This window comes from Serinus canaria, chromosome 4 (genome assembly GCF_022539315.1).
Source record: "Serinus canaria isolate serCan28SL12 chromosome 4, serCan2020, whole genome shotgun sequence".
In the NCBI taxonomy this organism is placed as follows: domain Eukaryota; kingdom Metazoa; phylum Chordata; class Aves; order Passeriformes; family Fringillidae; genus Serinus; species Serinus canaria.
Window position 1 is genome coordinate 1,603,382 of NC_066317.1, and position 18,755 is coordinate 1,622,136.

General features: G+C 49.0%; 1 protein-coding gene across 5 annotated transcripts in view; it reads left to right on the top strand.

Annotated features, from left to right (window-relative positions):
• Positions 1-18,755, top strand: part of SLC4A4 (solute carrier family 4 member 4) — a 146,690-nt gene that overhangs the window by 46,590 nt on the left and 81,345 nt on the right. For all 5 annotated transcript variants that reach the window (XM_018923526.3, XM_018923525.3, XM_018923527.3 and 2 more), the window contains 2 exons: positions 4,425-4,498; positions 16,713-16,892. In XM_018923526.3, the coding sequence (XP_018779071.1) occupies positions 4,425-4,498; positions 16,713-16,892 (254 nt within the window). The remainder of the gene's footprint in view (positions 1-4,424; positions 4,499-16,712; positions 16,893-18,755) is intronic.

Sequence of the window (18,755 nt, forward strand, 5' to 3'; positions counted from 1 at the left end):
GTGCTCTGTGAAGCAAACAGATTGGTTGACTCTGCACGCTCAGGAAGATCTTTCTTCCCTCGTCTTTCCCGGGAGAGTGGAGAGCTTCCCACACCTGCCTGGCAGAGCCGTGGCACAGCGGGTGCCGTGTGACTGGGCAGGCTCCCGGTGGGCTGAGAGCTCCCACCGATCCGCTGGGAGCCCTGCTGCCCCCGCTGCTGCTCTGGGACCTGGAGCTCTCCCTCAGCCCCTGACCTGGAGCTCTCCCTCAGCCCCTGACCTGGAGCTCTCCCTCAGCCCCTGACCTGGAGCTCTCCCTCAGCCCCTGACCTGGAGCTCTCCCTCCTCCCTCAGCCCCTGACCTGGAGCTCTCCCTCCTCCCTCAGCCCCTGACCTGGAGCTCTCCCTCAGCCCCTGACCTGGAGCTCTCCCTCCTCCCTCAGCCCCTGACCTGGAGGGCTCCTCCCCCTGACTGCTGACCTCCCCTCCCCTGACCTGGAGCTCTCCCTCAGCCCCTGACCTGGAGCTCTCCCTCAGCCCCTGACCTGGAGCTCTCCCTCAGCCCCTGACCTGGAGCTCTCCCTCAGCCCCTGACCTGGAGCTCAGCCCCTCCCTCAGCCCCTGACCTGGAGCTCTCCCTGCTCCCTCAGCCCCTGACCTGGAGCTCTCCCTCAGCCCCTGACCTGGAGCTCAGCCCCTCCCTCAGCCCCTGACCTGGAGCTCTCCCCCCTCCCTCAGCCCCTGACCCACGCCGCGCCCCAGCTCGCTGGGCTGCTCTGTAGTGTGACTTTGTCACGGCTCTGTGTTAGGCTGCTCCAGTTACGGAACTGGCTCCGTTTCTTTTTCCTTGTGCAGTTCAGAGTTTGCTGGGGTTTCTTCCTGATTGCAAAAGCCGTTGGAAATGGGCAGAATCGTAAAAGCTTATCAGTGAGCAGGAACTCTCCCCTCTGGCTCCCCAGCTCTGTTAGGCATTTATTCACTCCGGCGGGTTGTGACTCCGCGCAACATCTCGTGTTGCCACATCAGTCCTTTTTATTTACGCCAAACACCACTTTCCCTCTCTCCTGCCCTCAGTCTTCCAAGTTTGGCAGCTCTGGAGCTGAGCAGCCGGGCGGTGGCAGCACTCCATCTCCCGGGGGAGCTGGCGGCCGGCCGCTGCCTGGAGGAGCGCGGGAACGCTAACTCCGAGGTTACTCGCTGCTTTGCGCTGCCTGCCCCATGCAGTGCGAGGGTTTGGTGCTGCAGCCAGAGCCCGCAGGAAGAATTCATGTTGTGATGAGCAGAACAGATGCTGGCAGGTGAGCGCAGCCATTAGCAAGTCCGGGATCCCTGCTGGTACTAAATTGGTCTCGTTCTTGCTGAGTAGCTGGGCAGAATATGTCTGTGAGATTTGTCTGCCGGCGTTTTGCAGGCAGAGCAGAGTTGCTGCTGGCCGTGTGTGTGACTCTTGTTCAAATGCTATTGACACATAACATCATTTCTAAAAATGTTTGGCACTGATCTAATCATCGGCCCAGAGAGGCCAGTTACTCAAGCAGTTTGTGTTTTTTCACTGGAGAGTATTCTGTCAGATCCTGAAAATAGAAGCCCAATATTTTTTAATTTTTTTTTTTTAGGTTTGTTTCCAAAATGTTGCAGCAGCAGTCACGAGGATGTGGATCTCGACAAAAATTGTCTGAAAACCCCTTTACCTTCCAACAAGGAGTTGGTAAATCAGGCTTAACCAAAGGCACATTTCTCTTCAGAGGCCCAAAAAATGTTTATGTGCTTTCTTCTCTCCAGTCCATGTGTGTCTTCATGGGATAGTGGTCTTGCTGTAGTGCTTCACCAACAGGAGTCAGCCAGTCTTCCCCTGAAGACTCAAGGGAAGATTTTCTTGTTGTTCCACGTCACTATTTTTTTTTTCTTTTTAATTTCTGCAACTCCCATTTCACGGTATTTGAAAAATTCCAGAAGGCTGAAGTAGTTTCCCCGTGCAAATTGGTAAAGGATGTTTTCTTGCTAGATTTTGGCCCACAGAAATCCTGTGATAATCTGAGAAGGGCAGAAAAGACCAAGTCAAGGGAGGTGGTGCTTGGAATCTAATCACTAAACTCCTGTGGATTAGAGCTGGGGCGCTGTGCCAAGGTGGCCCAAGCTCTATTCCTGGCCCTTTAAACCCCCCAACTCCTTCAGATACGTGTTTCAGGGAAAGCATCAGCCTTGCTGAGCAGTTTTCCAGCCCTCTGGAGCTAAAAAAGCTTGGCTGTTAAATGTGATAAACCTGTTCCTGGGAAGGTGGGGGCCATTCCCACTGCTGTGGTGATGCTTGGGAGGATGCTCTGCTGCCATGGGGAAGATGAGCAGACATTGACACAGGGAGATGGCACCTGGTGAATTCTCAGCACTGTATTCCTTGCAGGCAGTGGAAGTTGCTCCCTTCCTTTGCCTTTCTCTGCTCTGCACTAAAGCATTGCTGCTACTCAGTTTCTCCATGCCTGGGCTGATGCTGCCTAGGCTGGAGCAGCTGGTTTTGGGACACAGTGTTTAGGCAGAGCTGTGGGACACACAGGTGTGTTACACACCTGCACGTGTGTAAGTGCCCAGGGAATGGAGCTGAATGCCAGGATAAGTACAGACTTTACAGAGGAATAAACTACTCCTGTAGTTTGTGTTTGGTTTGGAAATCCAGTCCCATCTGTTCCAGATGTTTCCAGTTGAGTTTATAGCAAGGAGCTACTGTGCTGCTTTGCAGGAAAAAATAATAAAAAAAATATGGAGCTGTGCCTTCACAATCACTGCAAACAGGCAAGGGTATCCAAGGGATATGTTCCTTTCTGTTGCATTAGAAAAGATGTGTAAATAGCCTTAAATAATTTAATGAAGAGCTGGAGCTTTCAGGGGAGGCTGGTGTGTTCCTGAGTGCTGGCTTGGTGTGCTGTGCTGGCAAGGAGCACGTCCCACCCCTCTGCACCCAACAGCAGCTGCTTGGGGAATGGCACCTTTTCTAGCTCAGGGAAATTTCTGCTTCAAATCCTCTGGCTCCTGGAGTTCAGGCAGAAAACAGCCTCTGTGAAGGAGGAGCTGGCTAAAGCTGTGGAGGAAAACTTGGCAGAGGTGGGAGAGTGGCTGCTCAGGTACTGCTTTTGTGAAATGGGGCTCTGGTACTTCCTTTTGTGGCTGAGTCTTATTTTTTATTTTCTAGTTAGGTAGCCAGGAATTGGCATGCAAGGTAGACACCCTAAGGCATTCTGGGCTCTTTGTATTCATCTGTTCAGTATTTATACCCTCCTGAATTTGAATATTCCATTAAAATAATCTGCAAGTGTTTGCTGCTACTGCTCTCAGAAGGATCTTGAATGGAATATGGATGGGAGGAAGTTTTGAAGGCCTTGTCTCACTCTGAACTGAGTTTGTCCCTATTCCCCTGAGGGAATATAAGGAAAAGGTGGTGTTTTATGCCTGATTTTTGGTATGAAAACAAGTGACCAGCTTGGTCTCAGCTGTATTAGGATAGAAAGCTCCCATGGCGACTGCCCAGTAGTGAGCAGCAAATGTGTACTTAGCCTCTAAGGAGATTATTTAGCACAGTTCCAATTTTGTTTATTATTATTTTATTATTTTTGCATTTGCTTGTCAAGAGTGGATTTGCAGATGTACCCTCGGAACGCAGGCAGGGTCTGACTTTGTGGGGGAACCACAGCAGCAGGAGTTGTGGGCGGCTCTGTGGAAGCACGGCGATGGCAGAAGCGTGGAATTAGGAGTCTCTGCTGTCCACAGAGGCAGATCAGAGGTGGAGAGAAAAGGGGAGGGGAAGGAGGGCAGCCACTAAAACCCTTCCCCAAATGGATGAATGAATGGGTGACACACATAAATGACTGCTGTGATGATCTGACTTACTGTAGCTCGGTCTCGGGATAATCCTCATATGTCAGATTTCTGTAAGGCCAACATGTGACCCAAAGCCGGGCTCCCAGCAGACAAGTGTGCTGTGCTGCTGTTAGGGGCTGTGCTTGGAGCCCTGTGGGGTGTGCCTGCTCCCCTCCCTGCGCTGCTGGGGCGGCATCAGAGGCAAACTGCCATCCCACCAACTCTCGGCTCCTGCACAGACAGCCCCAAGCCTGCCCGTGTGGCTGTACCTTTTGGAGAAAAGAGGAGGGGGGGAAAAAGGCAGACACAACAAACAGGAAAGCCCCCAAAGACTTGTAGCTGGGATTACCTTGTTCACACCTGTCACCACTGATGTTCTCTCAAGGTCAGAATCGGAGCTACGTGAGGCCAGCTTAAAGCGAACACCATGTGAAAGGAGCTCTATGAAGGAACAGCAGGCACTGGAAGGAGGACTGGAGTGCCCACAGGAACATGAACAACAGCTTGCAAGTTAACCTGCCCAGGACTTGGGCTGGTTCAAACAGCTCGCTCCAGGAGAAGTCTGAGCATTCCTTTTTTCTTTTCTATTACTATAGGATGGAGGACGAGGCAGTACTGGATAGAGGGGCTTCCTTCCTTAAACATGTATGTGATGAAGAAGAAGTGGAAGGTAAGAGACTTGGACTGCTGGGGATGAAGGGTGCCTTTGCTTTGGTGTTTGTATGTAGGATGGGCACAGCCGGAGGTCAGAGAACCAGGGTGCCTTTGGTTTGCCCAGTATTTTGTCCTAAAATGGACTGAAACACAGGTATGCTTGGTTGGGGTGGAAGTGACTTTTTAGAGAAATCCTCAGTTTCAGTTGGGGAGAGAACGTCGCTGCGTACTGCTGGCACACACTTCCACTTCCCCCGAAGTCCTGTTTGCTGTGCCTTGCATAATGGCTGGGAAGCACCAGAGCTGTTTGCTTTGCTTTCCTCTGCAATAGAGTTTGAGTGCTTGCCTGTCAGCGCTGCAGTCGTGAGCGTGGAAATGTGGAGACAGGTGGAGAAGCCAAGTGGGAAAACCAGCAGAATTTGTACCAAGTGTCAGGGTGGACTTAAGGCAGGAAGTGAACATTTGCCTGGGTTATCCTTTGTGCTCGGGAGGCATGAAGAGAAGGGTTTTCCCTTGAAGGAGAATGTTTTAGCAGAGAAAACAGTTTCCTTACTTTATAGGGAAAGAGTGGCCTCCCTTGGAAGTGTTTTTGTTTTCTCTCTAACTAAAAATGTTGTGAAATCCCAAAGGTAAAGGAATTTACTTCAAATTTCTTCCTGGAAAATGAAGCTGATAGGAGTGAGTTAATGGCAGCAAATTCTCTTTTCCTCATTTTCTGAGGATTGATTGTCTGTGAGCTTGATAAACTAGTAGGGGAGAAGAAGGGAGAGTAGAATAGGGTAGGACTTTTCCTAGAAGGGAGAGAATTTCACCTTGCAGAACTATCCTTCCCTTCCTGACTTCAGGATATAATTTTATTCTAACTTCTTTATTTGCAAACAAATGCCTGTGGCTTTTCAATTGAGAATGTGTTGAAAGGTGTAGAGTTACAGCCATGTCATTGTCACCAGTAATGGACAGGAAAGGATCCAGCAGTAGGAGAGGAAATAGTCTCTAATAAGAGGAGTTAGAACACTTCCAGCAACCCAAGCCAGTCCTTTGCACCAAAAAGCCTGTGTTTTCTTCCTGTCTGGAATGAAGTAATCTGTGCTCAGCCACTATAAATCATCGTATTGGGTTTAATGAGGCTGTTTGCTGTCTGCAGGGTCAGGTTTGTATTAGCCTTTTGCTTGTGGAATAATTGACACTTTGGCACAGCAGAAACATTTGAGGAGGGAGAGAGAGAGAGGATAATTTTTTATGTTTTACTGTCTTAAATGTTGCTACATGCTGTTTTGAGGTGCAAGGGCCACGCATGATGCTCCAGGAGAATAATACAAGTGGTGGTTGGTGATGAGCTCAGAAGGGTCCCCTCTGACTGTCTGCAGGGCATGTGGTTACTGCCTGAAGCAGTGTTTGTGGCTGTGGTGTGTTGATATCCTTTGTTCTGATGTGGATATCCTCCTTTGGTTCAGCTCATCTCGCAGGGGGAATGAGGAGCGGAGGTGAAACAAGCGCTTCTAATTGTGCTCGACAGCCTCTGGAGCTGGAGTGCTCGGCTGAGCCTCCGCAGAGCCCCGGGGCTGTGCAGCCAGCTCATTCCCTTGGGGGTGCTGAAGGCAGCCTGTGATTCCTGCCAGGCTCCTGGGAGCAGCCCAGCTAAATCTCCTAAGGATCCAAGGCTGAGGCATCTGTCAGGGTCACAGGGCACGTATGGTGCATGGGTGGGTCAGCCAGGGAGCTGCTGCTCAGCCGCTCTGCTCTGTGCAGAGTGGGACAGCCTGGAATTCTTGGCGTGCCTGGCAATCTGGGGCACTGCAGCAGTGCCTGTAGGCATTAAAGGCTTTGGCACTTTGGAGAGATCTTATTTGTCTCCATGTTTCCAGCCTCAGTGTTTCTGCAGTTCTCTGTGTGTCCTTGGCTGCATCTGTCTCTCCACATAGATCCATGTGTGTGTGTGTATCCAATGTGCACCCCGGGTGCAGTCATGGTCTGCACGTGTGGGATCAACTGCACGCTCACAGAGTGGTTGTGGTTGGAGCTGATCTCCAATTCCAGCCCCCTGCCAGGGGCAGGGACACCTTCCACTCTGTTGCCCCAAGACCTGTCCAACAGTTCCAGGAATGGGGCAGCCACAGCTCTTCTGGGCACCTCGTGCCAGGGCCTCCCCACCCTCGCAGGGAAGAATTTCCTCCCGGTATCTAATCTAACCCTGCCTTCTGTCAGTGTGAGATCCAGTGGAAGGGCCAGGCCTTTGGCTGGTGCTTGGTGCAGATGCTTTTAAGTCCCTGTTAGATTCCTGCACTTATAGGGGGGGTGTTTTAAAGGAGGCAAGTGTCTGTCCAGAGACTTAATTTCACTCAAAGTGAGTGGAGAGGAGACTCTTTCTTTCCTTTCTATGAGGGGAAGGGGAGTTGTAACCTTTATCAGAAGAGATAGGACAGTAGGAGTTAGCAGGAGAGAATGGGAGACTCTCCAGCAGATCATTATAATATGCCTTGGAACCAGGCTGCTTTTGCTGCTTTGTAAGTTGCTTTGAGTTCAAAGAGGCAAAGACAGAATTTTGAAGGTGTCGCTTTGAGCATCCCTCTTTGGTGTGTTCCTTGGGAGAAGAGAGGAGCGTGGCTCACTTTGTCAGTGATGCCCACAGGTTATGTCTGTGGGATGGAGATAGCAACTCCAGCCACATCACCCACCCATTTGATTATGCAGTGCTGCGGGGGAGAGGGAAGGACTTGGCTTTTTAAGGAAAGGTTGAAAAGGGCATTTCTGGTCGGGAAGGCATTGAGACATTTTCAGGGTGGGACAGTTGTCCCTCGTGCCCTCGCTGAGTAAATGTAGTGTTAACACAAACTGTACATACCTGACAGAAGTATGTCCCTTGGGCCTGCTTTCAGGGATTGTTTAGTCCATCCCTCAGGTGGCACCTCACCCTGGTCCTGCCCTGGAATGTGTTGCTGTGATATCAGCTGTTGACATTTGGAAATTACTCCACTCCAGCTCCTCCCTGCTGCCTGGATCGACGAGAGGGCTCGGTGGAGGATTCAGTGCCCGTTAGTTAGGGGGAGTTGCTTGGCTGGAAGTGCCCAGAAACGTGACCTGGCGAGCCAGGGGATTTGCCCAGGTCTAGGGCAGAGCATGAAGGAAAGCAAGTACCAGTTGGCTTTCCTGGGGGTAATCAGGAAGAGGTACTGCCCTGAGCTGTGTGAGAGGACCCTTCCCATTCATTCAGAGCACTGCACGTTCCTTTCCTTGAAGGTAATGCTGTGCTGCTGTAATGCCCCTGTGAGGAGTGCCGGTATGTGTGACATAAACAGATTACTTAATAACCAATTTTGCAAGAGGGGAAAAGTAAAGCTCCACCTTATCCTGCGAGATAAGGTATTCTTGGCTCTCCTAGTGGAACTTCCCCCGGGCTCGCTGCCACCCTGGCTCTGTGGTGGGGTGGAGGATGCTGGGTTTGAAGTCCGATGACTGCACTGCAAAGCCTGAGGAGCACGCCAGGTCCATGTGTTAAGAAATGGGGAGCAGCATACCTGTCCTGCCTTCCAAATGATGGGCAAACTAAGGGTTTTGGTAGCATATCTCAGCCCTGCTGTGGGAGTGAATTCAGGAAAATATGCTGCTAGGGGAAAATTTTCCTGGGTCCTTTTATCGTTGTGGCATTTACTCTTGTGCTCTGCAGAGAGGCTAACCCAGGGATTTTGTAACAATGTTCCATAACTACTTGTTCCATTTTAGCACTTTCCTCCTCCTTGCTTTCTATTCTCGACCAGGTTGTGTCATTGCACTTTGCTGGTAGAAAGCTGTGTGATGCCATAAGCCCAAGATTAGTTCTTGATGGTTGGATCAATGAGGAGAGAGGTTAAAAGGGCAGAGCTAACTGTGAACATCTTTACCTGTATTAACAGCAGGCCGACGGTGGGAGAAATGAGCTGTGTTTGCCCATATACTTGGATTTCTTTTTCTCCTCTCAGCCCTGCCCTCTGTTTTTGGTCTGTGATTGTAGGCAGACCTTCCTCCGTTTTCAGAAGTAACCAGATGACCTGTTTCATATCAAAGTCGTTAATTGCTTCTGAAAGAAATGTGATTAAAAAATTATTCAGGTAAAATCTGATCACAGAATGTGCTCATTAATGTTCTTTGGTACCTTTAATTTATATGTAGAAGCAAACCAGGCTGTGTTTTGCTTCAGTAAAACTGAGCTGGGCTTTACTCCTGCAAAAGCCAGACTCAGAGGACTCCAGCAGTGCCTTTGTGCTCTCTTTCCAAACAGCAGCTGGCACAACTTCCTTGTGAGGATGGTGAGGCCCTGGCACAGGCTGCCCAGAGAAGCTGTGGCTGCCCCTGGATCCCTGGAAGTGTCCAAGAGCAGGTTGGACAGGGTCTGGAGCTACTTGGCATGGTGAGGTATCCCTGCACATGGCAGAGGCTGGAACTGGATGAGCTTTAAAGTCCCTTCTGACCCTGACCATTCTGTGATTCTATGAACTTGGGAATGGCAGGTGGAGTTTGGAACCCAGGGCTGCTCCACACAACGAAGTAAAAACCAGACAGGTGGTTTAGATCTTCCCAGCTTTGAAACACCCTGATGAAAGATTTCAGGTCTTCAGATTCTTTTCTTTCCAGCTTTAATTCCCCATGGCATTTTTCAGGAGAGTGCTTACTCTTGGCAGCATCCAGCAGGTCATTGCATGGAATATCGTTCTGGTCGTGTCGCTGTCCTTGCTGTGCTGTCAGCAATCAGCTTTAGCTCTTAGGGTGCTGGGTGGGCTGAGGAGGTTTTTGAGGGCCACCCACTCCATGCTCAGTGAGAAAAGCTGCAGTCTGGGTTCAGAGGCTGATAGCTGACTGTACCTAAGGCAGCGATAAGCTGGCTGTGCCGGCACGAGAAGTGGAGAAAACGTTGTAAGAGCAGCTGAATCAATAGCTGGCATGGTCTGCCCCTGCTGAAGGAAAGGTGGTGGTTGCTCTGCAGTGGTGATAAGTTTTGTGCCAGCATGTGCTGAGCACGAGGTGAAGGAATGGGTTTCCATACCATTCTGACAGTGAGTCATTTTTTCCCAGCTCCAGTCAGTTTAGAATCACAGAATCATTGAAGTTGGAACAGGGTTTTAAGATCATCAAGGCCAACTGATTGTAAACTATCATCAGTTCTCTGACCTGGCAGTGAAACTAGTTTTGTTGGGGCCCTGCCAGTTAGAAAGGTGGCCCTCACGTGGCACCTTGCAGCCTTGGCTGGGAGCAACTAGTCTCATTTCAGTCAGGATTCAAGTCTAGGCTTGTTTGACCGTCTGCTCCCATCTTCCTCTGCCCAACAGCTCTTTTTTAAGGTACAATAACACTGGATATAACAGTTCAGCATGGAGATTGAAAATCAGATACAGCCTTTGCTCATTTGTCAGATGTGAGTCCCAGATGTGCTTGTGAGCCTTCCTGGATTTAAAATGAAAAGGTAACCCAAAATGTGTTGGTCATGTTGCCTGAGCTGGGGCTAGGTAACACAGGAGTGTTACTCCCTCTCTTACCTGTGCTTCTCATACCAGAACTGCCAAAGCTGGGCTTAACCTGGAAACTGGTGCTAGGGCTGTAGCTTGCTGGTTTGAGCATCCTCCCAGCCTTCCTGGAGCCCTGTCCCCTCCTTTCCTTCTGGTGATGTTCCTGCTGTGGTAATGAACACCAGACTGAACCCAAGACTGAGAAGGGGGCACAGGGAACTCCTGTACTCCTTGAAGGAAGCCTGTGCTGCTGGGGCCCCTCTGTGTGGGCATCGTTCTGTTTGCAGTGTGGCCCTCTGTCAGACACCTGTCTCAATCAAACCGCAGCCTTGGAATCGAGGGGTGCTTGCAGAGGGCTGGTTTGAGGCTTTTCCCAGAGAATGGAGGCAGCTTGGGATGCCTTAGTCATCATACCACAGCTCTTACTTCTCTTGGAGCAGGTTCTGAATCCTGCCTGCACCTGTGAGCGTGAGTGTGTCAAGTACAGCTTGGTGCTCAGTTCATTCAGTCTTGGTAATTAATGAGATGGAAAGAAAAAATTTTCAGCCAAGATGAGTTCTCTTGAGTGGTCATTTGGAGCATTTTGGAAGGGGACCTAATTTTAAAGGATGCCAGAAAATCCAAAGGCACCATGCTTCCCAAGACCTAAATCCAGCAGTCCGGCACAGATCCCTGTCTCTGCCCTGTTCCTCAGAGCCCTCCATTCTTCAACTCTTCTTTCCATGGAAGCCAAGCAGTTCTCGCCAGATTAGATCAGATCACAGCAGGACAGGTTCAGTGGCTTTTATGACCTCTCACAGCTCCAAAGAAGAGAGAAAGAAAAGCAGCTTACGGGGCTGTGGGTAAGAGTCTCGCAGTGGCTTATGTAAAGCTCAGGGAGAATACCCCCACCACATGTTCATTGTTGTGTCTGAACAATGCCCACCCCTTTGTTCACTGCCACCCCCCTGACTGATTTTGTTCCCTCTACACAAGCAGGGTTTCTAGGATCCTCAGGAAGAAAAGGGAAGAGCTTATTTTATTTTATTTTCCTGTTTAGATATTTTTTATTTGAATTTATGTGAGCTCTGTCTTTTAGAGCTGTCCTGTTGCTCAGATCTCACTCACCTGTTACACATGCTTTGCTAGAGTGGCCTCTGAATCTTGTTAGGAATCTGGCAGGTCCAGTCTGGGTCATGGATCATCCGTTTGGAACAGAGGAGTGCAAGCTTTAGGCAAATGGCTAGGTAGACTTCCCTTCTGTCTAACTATAGCTTTGTTACATGGGAATGCTTTAGATCCTTTTTGAAGATACTGAAGTGCTAGAAGCCTGATGCTACGGAAAAAGAGAAAAAGGTGTCCAGTTTCCACACCGTGCTCCCCTGCACAGCTCATTCCCTGCCCTCACAGGCATTTCAGTCAAGGACTGCCTGTTAAGAGGTGAAAGGCAGTAATGCAAAGATACGAAATGATCTTTGCACAAGTTCCCTGGTTGGTTAAGAAACTGCATGCTCCTTGCTGATGGTGATCCTCACTTGAATCTAAGCCATGAATTTGGGGTTCTTCTGTTGGAGCTGGCAGACTGGAAGAGATTCCTGATGTTTCTAATCTTGTAATGTCTTCTCTCCTTTTTCTGTGGCATAGTAGCTCAGGATTGTGTCTCCTGAAGCCTCTGTTTTATGTTTTGCCCTCTGCTGTCTCTCCCTCATGGCAGGCTCATCTCCTGATGGCATTTATCAGGAGGCATTTATCACAGGTCTGTGAACCTGCTACTCAGCCTTCTGGTTGTTGTTCCCATCGCCTGATGGATTCATGCTGACCCTTTTCCTTGGCAAACTGCCACAACACAGAAGAATTGGTTAATTGCATGCTACTGTTCTTTATAGGAGAAGGGATTTGGATTTGATCTGTCTCCAACTGGTGCATTCAGCTTTGTTCAGATTTCCACAAAGCGCTCGGTGACTCCTCCTGCCTTTTCCCTGACTGATGGATTTTTACTTGCATGGAAAATCGGTCACTTGAATACCAGTATGATTTGAAAACCCTCTGGGGACTGGTGGGTGAGCCTGGGGGGGACTGTGTCTGGGCAGCCTCTCTGGAGGACTGATGATGGTTTGGTTTTTCCTGGAGACTCAGTGTCTCTGTCCACGTGCATGAATGGGAATAGGACATGGCTCTTGCACAGTGCTGGGGGAGGGAGGTCCTTGTGTTCCTCCTTTCTGCCACAGCTGGTGTAAACAGTTCTCCGGCATGGGGTGTCCTGCTGGCTGTGCCTCCCATCCTGGGAGTGCAGAACAGCTTGTGTCCTGGAAGGTGCAGCTGGTTGGGGTGCAGGTCCTGTCCCTCTGCTACTGCCAGCACCTGTAAAAGCCCTCTACAACCAGGCAGAGCTAAGGGCACCCAGCACGTGACGGCGTGGCCTTTTGTTCTTATTTCTTGAGCTGATTTGAAACTAAGCAGGGCTTAGTTTGGGACTTCCTTAGCGCTACTTTTAGTATCTCCCCTTTAAAATGGATCATCCCCCTGATTTATTTGTTCTTCTGAGCCGTGGGCTTTTTTTATGTTGTTGGTTTTCTTTGATTCTCACACAAAATGAGAAGCACCTTTTGCACCAGCCCCAGGCTGGAAAAGCAGCTGCTCTAAAGCACACTGACCTGGCTGTGATCCTGGCCATGTCCTGGCTGTCTCTCTGTGGGCTTGGCTGTGTGCTGACACCTCCTTGGGCACAAAACTGTGCCATCTTCTGATGGCAAAGCACATGGCCCCTCTGGTGTGACTGCAGAGCAGATCTCTAGATGTTACATGGAGGGGGGGCTACCTGGGGCTTTCCATTCCACCTGGGAATAAGCCTGATGGCTGGGCTGTGAAAATGGGCTGAGGAGGTCCCACCTTTCATGGAATCACAGAGTGGTTTGGGCTGGAAGAGACCTTCAGGGTCATCACATTCTAACCCCATGCCATAAGCCTCTAAGTGACATGGCTGGGGCATCCTGAGCAAAGCCCATTTTTCAGGTGGCCCAAAATATCTGGCCAGAGCTGATGGGGAAGATTTTGGCTTTGTGGCCAGCTGTAACCACAAGGGCCTGTTGCAGTCTGATCAGGTTTAATGTGACTCTCCCTGTTCTTTGCAAAGGAGTCTTTCAAGGGATAAACAAGGGCTGGGTGAAAACTGCTAATGCTCAGCTTATTTTCAGTCCTTTATACAGTTTTAATATTAGATTTTTATCTTGTTTTCTTCTAAGGTGCCAGCGTGAGATTCTTTATGGGCTGGTCTTACCACGCTCTGAGTCTCAAGAATCCAGTCATGTGGAAAGGATTCCTTCTTAGATGCAGCAGGCAGACTTTATCCTTTGATCCCATAACTTTCAGCTCCTGTCTCCAAGTGACTGAGTTTTGGTTTTGCTGAGCAAAAACCATTCCCTAGTACCCTTTTTTAAAAAAAGAGCTAGTGCTAAAAAATGGAGAGGATCATAATACAGTGATCTCTCCCATTAGTTGTGGTTGGAAGGGAACTTGAGGATATCTTATTCCACCCCTCTGCCATGGACAGGGACACCTTCCACTAGGCCAGGGTGCTCCAAGCCCTATCCAACCTAGCCTTGATGATGATGAACAGATATTCCTGCAGGCAGGGAGGGAGTGCTGCATTTCACAGAACCTCAGCTGGGTGATACACAAGGGGGTTTTCATAGTAGAACTGATTAAGGCAGTCCCCTATGCCCAAACTCCAAATCTGGGTGCTGAATCATGAGCTACTCTTCTTCAGTAGCTCTTAGTAAAGCAAAAGATGTGGTTTCAGCTGTTTTTTTTCCAGGAGAACCTCCCTGATGATGACTGCTTTTTGTTTTATTAATAATCAGATGAAACAATCTTGTTGTGAGCTTGGGGCACAGTAAACATTCTCTGTGGTCACAAAAGTCCAAGACTTCAGCTACAGTCAAAGAAGCCCTGCTGTCACTGAGAAGAGAGCAGGTGCCACCGGGACCTGCAGCTCTGTGTGTGCATGGTACAGCTGGGGTTTGAGTGTTGTGAACAGACAGCGGTGTGAGGAGGGGAGCACGGAGGGTCACACGTGTCCTGGGGAGGGCCGTGGCAGCAGCCCCCCAGGAGGAGCTGTGCTGGGTCTGCAGGAGAGCAGGCTTGGCTTACCAGAAGTTTAGGCTCAGCTCTGTGCTTCCCATGCTCCCCAGCTCTGGGATCCTTGCGGTGCCTGTGTGTCACGTGGAGTTTCTCAGGCAGTGGTTCTCATGGGAAAGGCTGGCTTCCCCCGGTGAGTCGGAAATGTCCCAGGAGCCCAGAGCATTGAGAGTATGTGTCAATTGTTTCCTCCCCGGCGCTTTGGGAAGGGAGCCTAGGAGATTATCTCAGCATTTGGAACAATATAAACAGATGCCAAGCACTTCAAGTACATGGAGAAGGAAAATGTCTTGCTTGGCTTCCCTGAACAGTCGGGGCGGGGGGGTGGGGGCACAGCAAGGAACATTAAATAAGTCTCTGCCTTCAGACTTGGGGAAAGCAGCAAAGTAATGCAGATGTTTGCCTGCGTATATACCAGTGAGTTTCATATTACCAAAATCTGTGCTGTGCACACGTGGTCCAAAGATTAAAGAGATTGTCCAGTTCTGTTGGCAGCATATTAAAGTATTAAGACTGCAGGCTCACTATGATGTGTTTCTATTATCAAGCTGACCACAGAATTCAAGTGATTCAAAGGGGAATGTTGTTTAATACAGATAGCTTTTGCATCAGGCTTTTGGATAGAGTTTTGGGTGTGAGAAGCCCTTGGGAAGGGCTACCACTGCCCTGTCTGTCTGGGGTCACCCCCACCCTCCAGCTCCTGCTCGTGCTCAGATAAGATCTCCCCTTCCCTGTTCCTGTGCGGTGCTCAGGCCATCTGCCACGTTAAAGCTGATGTTTCCAGTGGCTGGAGGAGCTTTCTGGGTTTCCTTTGGCACGCAAGAGCTAAACTGGATCTTCACGTGTCCGTCTGGGAGGTCTTGCTGCAGATGTCTCTGTGCCTCTGCCCTTTCCCTCTGCACTGTGATCCCGTTCCTCAGAGATGGCCATTCTGACAAGAGGCAGCAGACACAGGACCCTGTTCCACAACCTGAGTTTGAACCCTGCTCAGCTGCAGAATCCTCTTTCTTCCGTCTCTGGAAGTGTCCAAGGCCAGGTTGGATGGGGCTTGGAGCAAACTGCTGTAGTGGAAGGTGTGCCTGCCCATGGCAGGGGCTAGAACAAGATGAGCAAACATGCAAAATAAAGGTTGAAACATGCAAAATAAAGGCCTCACAGCTGGCCTCAGGAGTGTGTGGAATTTGAAATGGCAAATGCAGGATTGTTTTTCATTGGCAAATCAGTTAGTTACAGAAATGGAGTATTTTGTGCCTGAATTTTCAGTTATTCAGTTGCCAAGACTGGATTTATCATAAAGAGGAATTAGAGACACATGTTTAGTTTGTGGGTCATTTATTCAGATGAATTTGTTTACTCAGTCTGTTCATCCGAAACTCTTCATTTGGCCACTCTGGGATGGAAACGGGGAAACCAAACTTGGTCCAAAGTACAGAATCCAGCTCTCATTTCTCAGGAGTTACTTTTGTAAGAGCTGCTTTTATGGCTTACAGTGAGGTGTCTGAATGATCTGGGCAGAGAAGACGACATCTAAGTGCTTTCTGTAGGCACAGAGTATTCATCCTGAGCTGGCAGAAGTGCAGAAAGCCCTGAAAAGAGAACATTTCTATCAGACACAAACAGGCACAACCATTAGCAAATGTAGTTGAAGTGCTTTAGTTTGAAATCCCAGTCTCAGTGCAAGGGCATCCTTGGGATTTACAGCCAACGTATGAAATTTGGCACTTCTTCTGTTGCTTGTTAATTTTTATTTTAGAAAGTGTCAAGTAGGAGTTGATAGGAGCTTGTGTGAGTAGTCCTTCCTCCTCTGCTGTGTTATAGCAGCACCCGAATGGTACTTGGAGCATGGGAACTGTGTAAGGTGCCTAATGGTACTTTGACACTTGTTATACAGTGGACTGCACAGTCAAGTGATGTAGATTTTGTTGGTCTAAGCTCTTAAATTAACTGAATCACTTGGCATGAGGTAGTTGTTAAGTTCAGCCAGTGTATTTGGTAAAACAAATGGGAAAATTAGTGTGGCATGTGTTTGAAAAGCACTCTGTTCGATATTACAGAATGAGTGTGATGGCCTTCTGTGGGGTTTATTTTTGTATTTAAATGAGTCACAAGGACAACAGTTCTCCGAGTCTGCACTGGCACGTGCTCTCAGAAATGATGGGATAAAAATACTTCCCCAAATGGTAGCTACAGAGCTCCAAGCTCACATCTGGAGACAAGAAAAACAGGACTAATTAACATTAGGCCAGCTAAGAGAGATGGTTCACTTGCCTTCTGGAGTGAAGCAGGGATAGGACAAAGAGTAATGAGTTCAGACTGAAAGAGGGGAAGTTTAGGTTAGACATATGGAAGAAATCCTTCCCTGTGAGGGTGCTGAGGCCCTGGCACAGATTGCCCAGAGAAGCTGTGGCTGCCCCATCCCTGGCAGTGTCCAAGGGCAGGCTGGACGGGACTTGGAGCAGCCTGGGCTAGTGGAAGGTGTCCCTGCCCATGGCAGGGTTTGGGAACGAGATGAGCTTCAAGGTCCCTTCCAACCCAAACCATGATGGGGTTGAAAGAAATGCAGCATGACCTGTGCTGGCCCGTGGTGGCCAGAGTGCCCAGTGCTGAAGTTGATGTTGGTGTGCTTGTGTTCCCCAGGTCACCACACGATTTACATCGGGGTCCACGTGCCGAAGAGCTACAGGCGGAGGAGGCGTCACAGGAGAAGAGCTGGGCACAAAGAGAAGAAAGAAAAGGAGAAAATCTCGGAGAACTACTCGGACAAATCGGACGTAGAAAACGCTGATGAGACAAGCAGCAGCATCCTTAAGCCACTCAGTGAGTACTGCTTCCACTTGTCAGTCCTTACAATGTTCTGTTCCTAGGGATCTGCTCACGGAGGACGAAACTTGACCCACAAAAACAATGGTCTCACGTTGCAGGGTTGGAGTGGTCTTTGCCAGCTGCTGTGGCTCGGAAAAGGCACAGCCCAGAGCAGACATTTCATCCCTCTGTATCACCTGAGTTGGCCCTTGAGGGATGCCAGGCAGGAACAGGCTGAATGTTTGAAAAGCAATATGATACTGTGTGTAAAGAGATAGTCTTTGCCCTTGCTTGCTGACTAGTGCCTAGGTAGATCTATTGCAGCTTCTGCCCTGGCTCTGGGACGTGCACACGCTCTGGAATTCCAGCACCCCATGGTTTCAGCCTGGTGTGTCACTGACTTGCAGTGCTAACAGCTTCTTTCCCTTTGGTAATTAACCAGTTTTAGGTTTTGAAAACAAAACGAAGACTCAAATGGAGCTTTGCTGTATGTTTGAGTGTCTTTAGGGACTGAATATCTAAATACTGACAGGCAGATGAGGTCTGTTTTGGATGCCCTGTGCCACTATTCCCACCAGAATTGTTGAGCAGAGGACAGTGACCTTTAGCTGGTGCCATCAATGTGCAGAGACCGTCACAGGGTTGCCTTCCCTTAGCTGTTTGTTTGGCCACCAACTTGTCCTGAAATCTGGGAGATGGCTGCTTTGGTAGGAGCAGGGGGCAGATGGGAAGGCTGATGGGGTGGAGTATAGCAGGGCAGCCCAGGATGTGATACAGCTCAGAATATTCAGGCTAATTCCAGATGGCTGGAGCTTCATTTCTAAGTGGAAAAACTGTTTCTGTGTGCAAGATCCAAATAACTGCATCTTGGATTGAAGAAATACCTTCATTTCTCCTTTTGAAGTGGTGTTGCTGGGTAGTTGCTGTAGAGACAGTAACACAGAGCAGGCAGATCAGTCATGTCTTTAGCCTGGTTACCATCTTCACAGAACAGCACCTGGAAAGGAAGGCAAGTCACAGATTCCATTTGCTTTTCCCAGCTCTTGTTCCCTGGTTGTCCAAAAAAAGGTTTTCTGTCAATGCTCAGAGACCAGGAGCATTGGTTTTATACTAAAAGATGTAATTACCCACCTTCAAGAACTCAAATGTTTTAAACTTAATTTTTATGTTTACACCTCTGCTCTTAAACATGCAGGTGACCAGGCCTGTAGAAATTCCTTTTTTGCTTCTGAATGTATCATATCCTAGGGGATATCATATTCCATGGGCTAAGTGTGCCTGTGTTTGAAAACCCATTTCTTCCATCAAGTTTTCATGTCCTGCCTCTCATTTTGCCCATCATTGTGTCTGTGTCATTTGAGGAGGGGTTTGTGGTGTTTTTTCTTCTCTGTTGTTTCTATGCAGTAATATGTTCTTATCTGCACTTACACCTACATCTAAGAAAATGCAGTCTTCCCATCACTTTCCATCTGCAGTTTTCCCATAGGCTTTTCTGCCCTGACCTCTTTGCACTGCAGATTTTTGGAGGGGAATTGCATAAATATTCCAGGTGTCCCATGCAGTAGCACTCATACCCCATCCCTGGGCCCTTTTCTCTGTTGTTCACCAGCTCAGGTATCCAGATACTTTTCCAGGTCCTTGCAGGGACCTGCTGTTTCATGCTGGTGGCCAGATCTTTTTACGAGCTGGCTCATGTAGCTTGGAGCTCTGTAAAGGAGAGGGGTAGTTCAGATTACTGTCTTGAATTACAAGTTACCTCATATCCCTGGGCTTTTTCCTCTTCTGAAACTCTTGTCTTCAGAGCTGACCTGAATTTTGTTTTTCCCACCCTTTCTTTTGCTTTCTGAGACGCCTTTCTTTTCTCCCCACCAGCTGTGT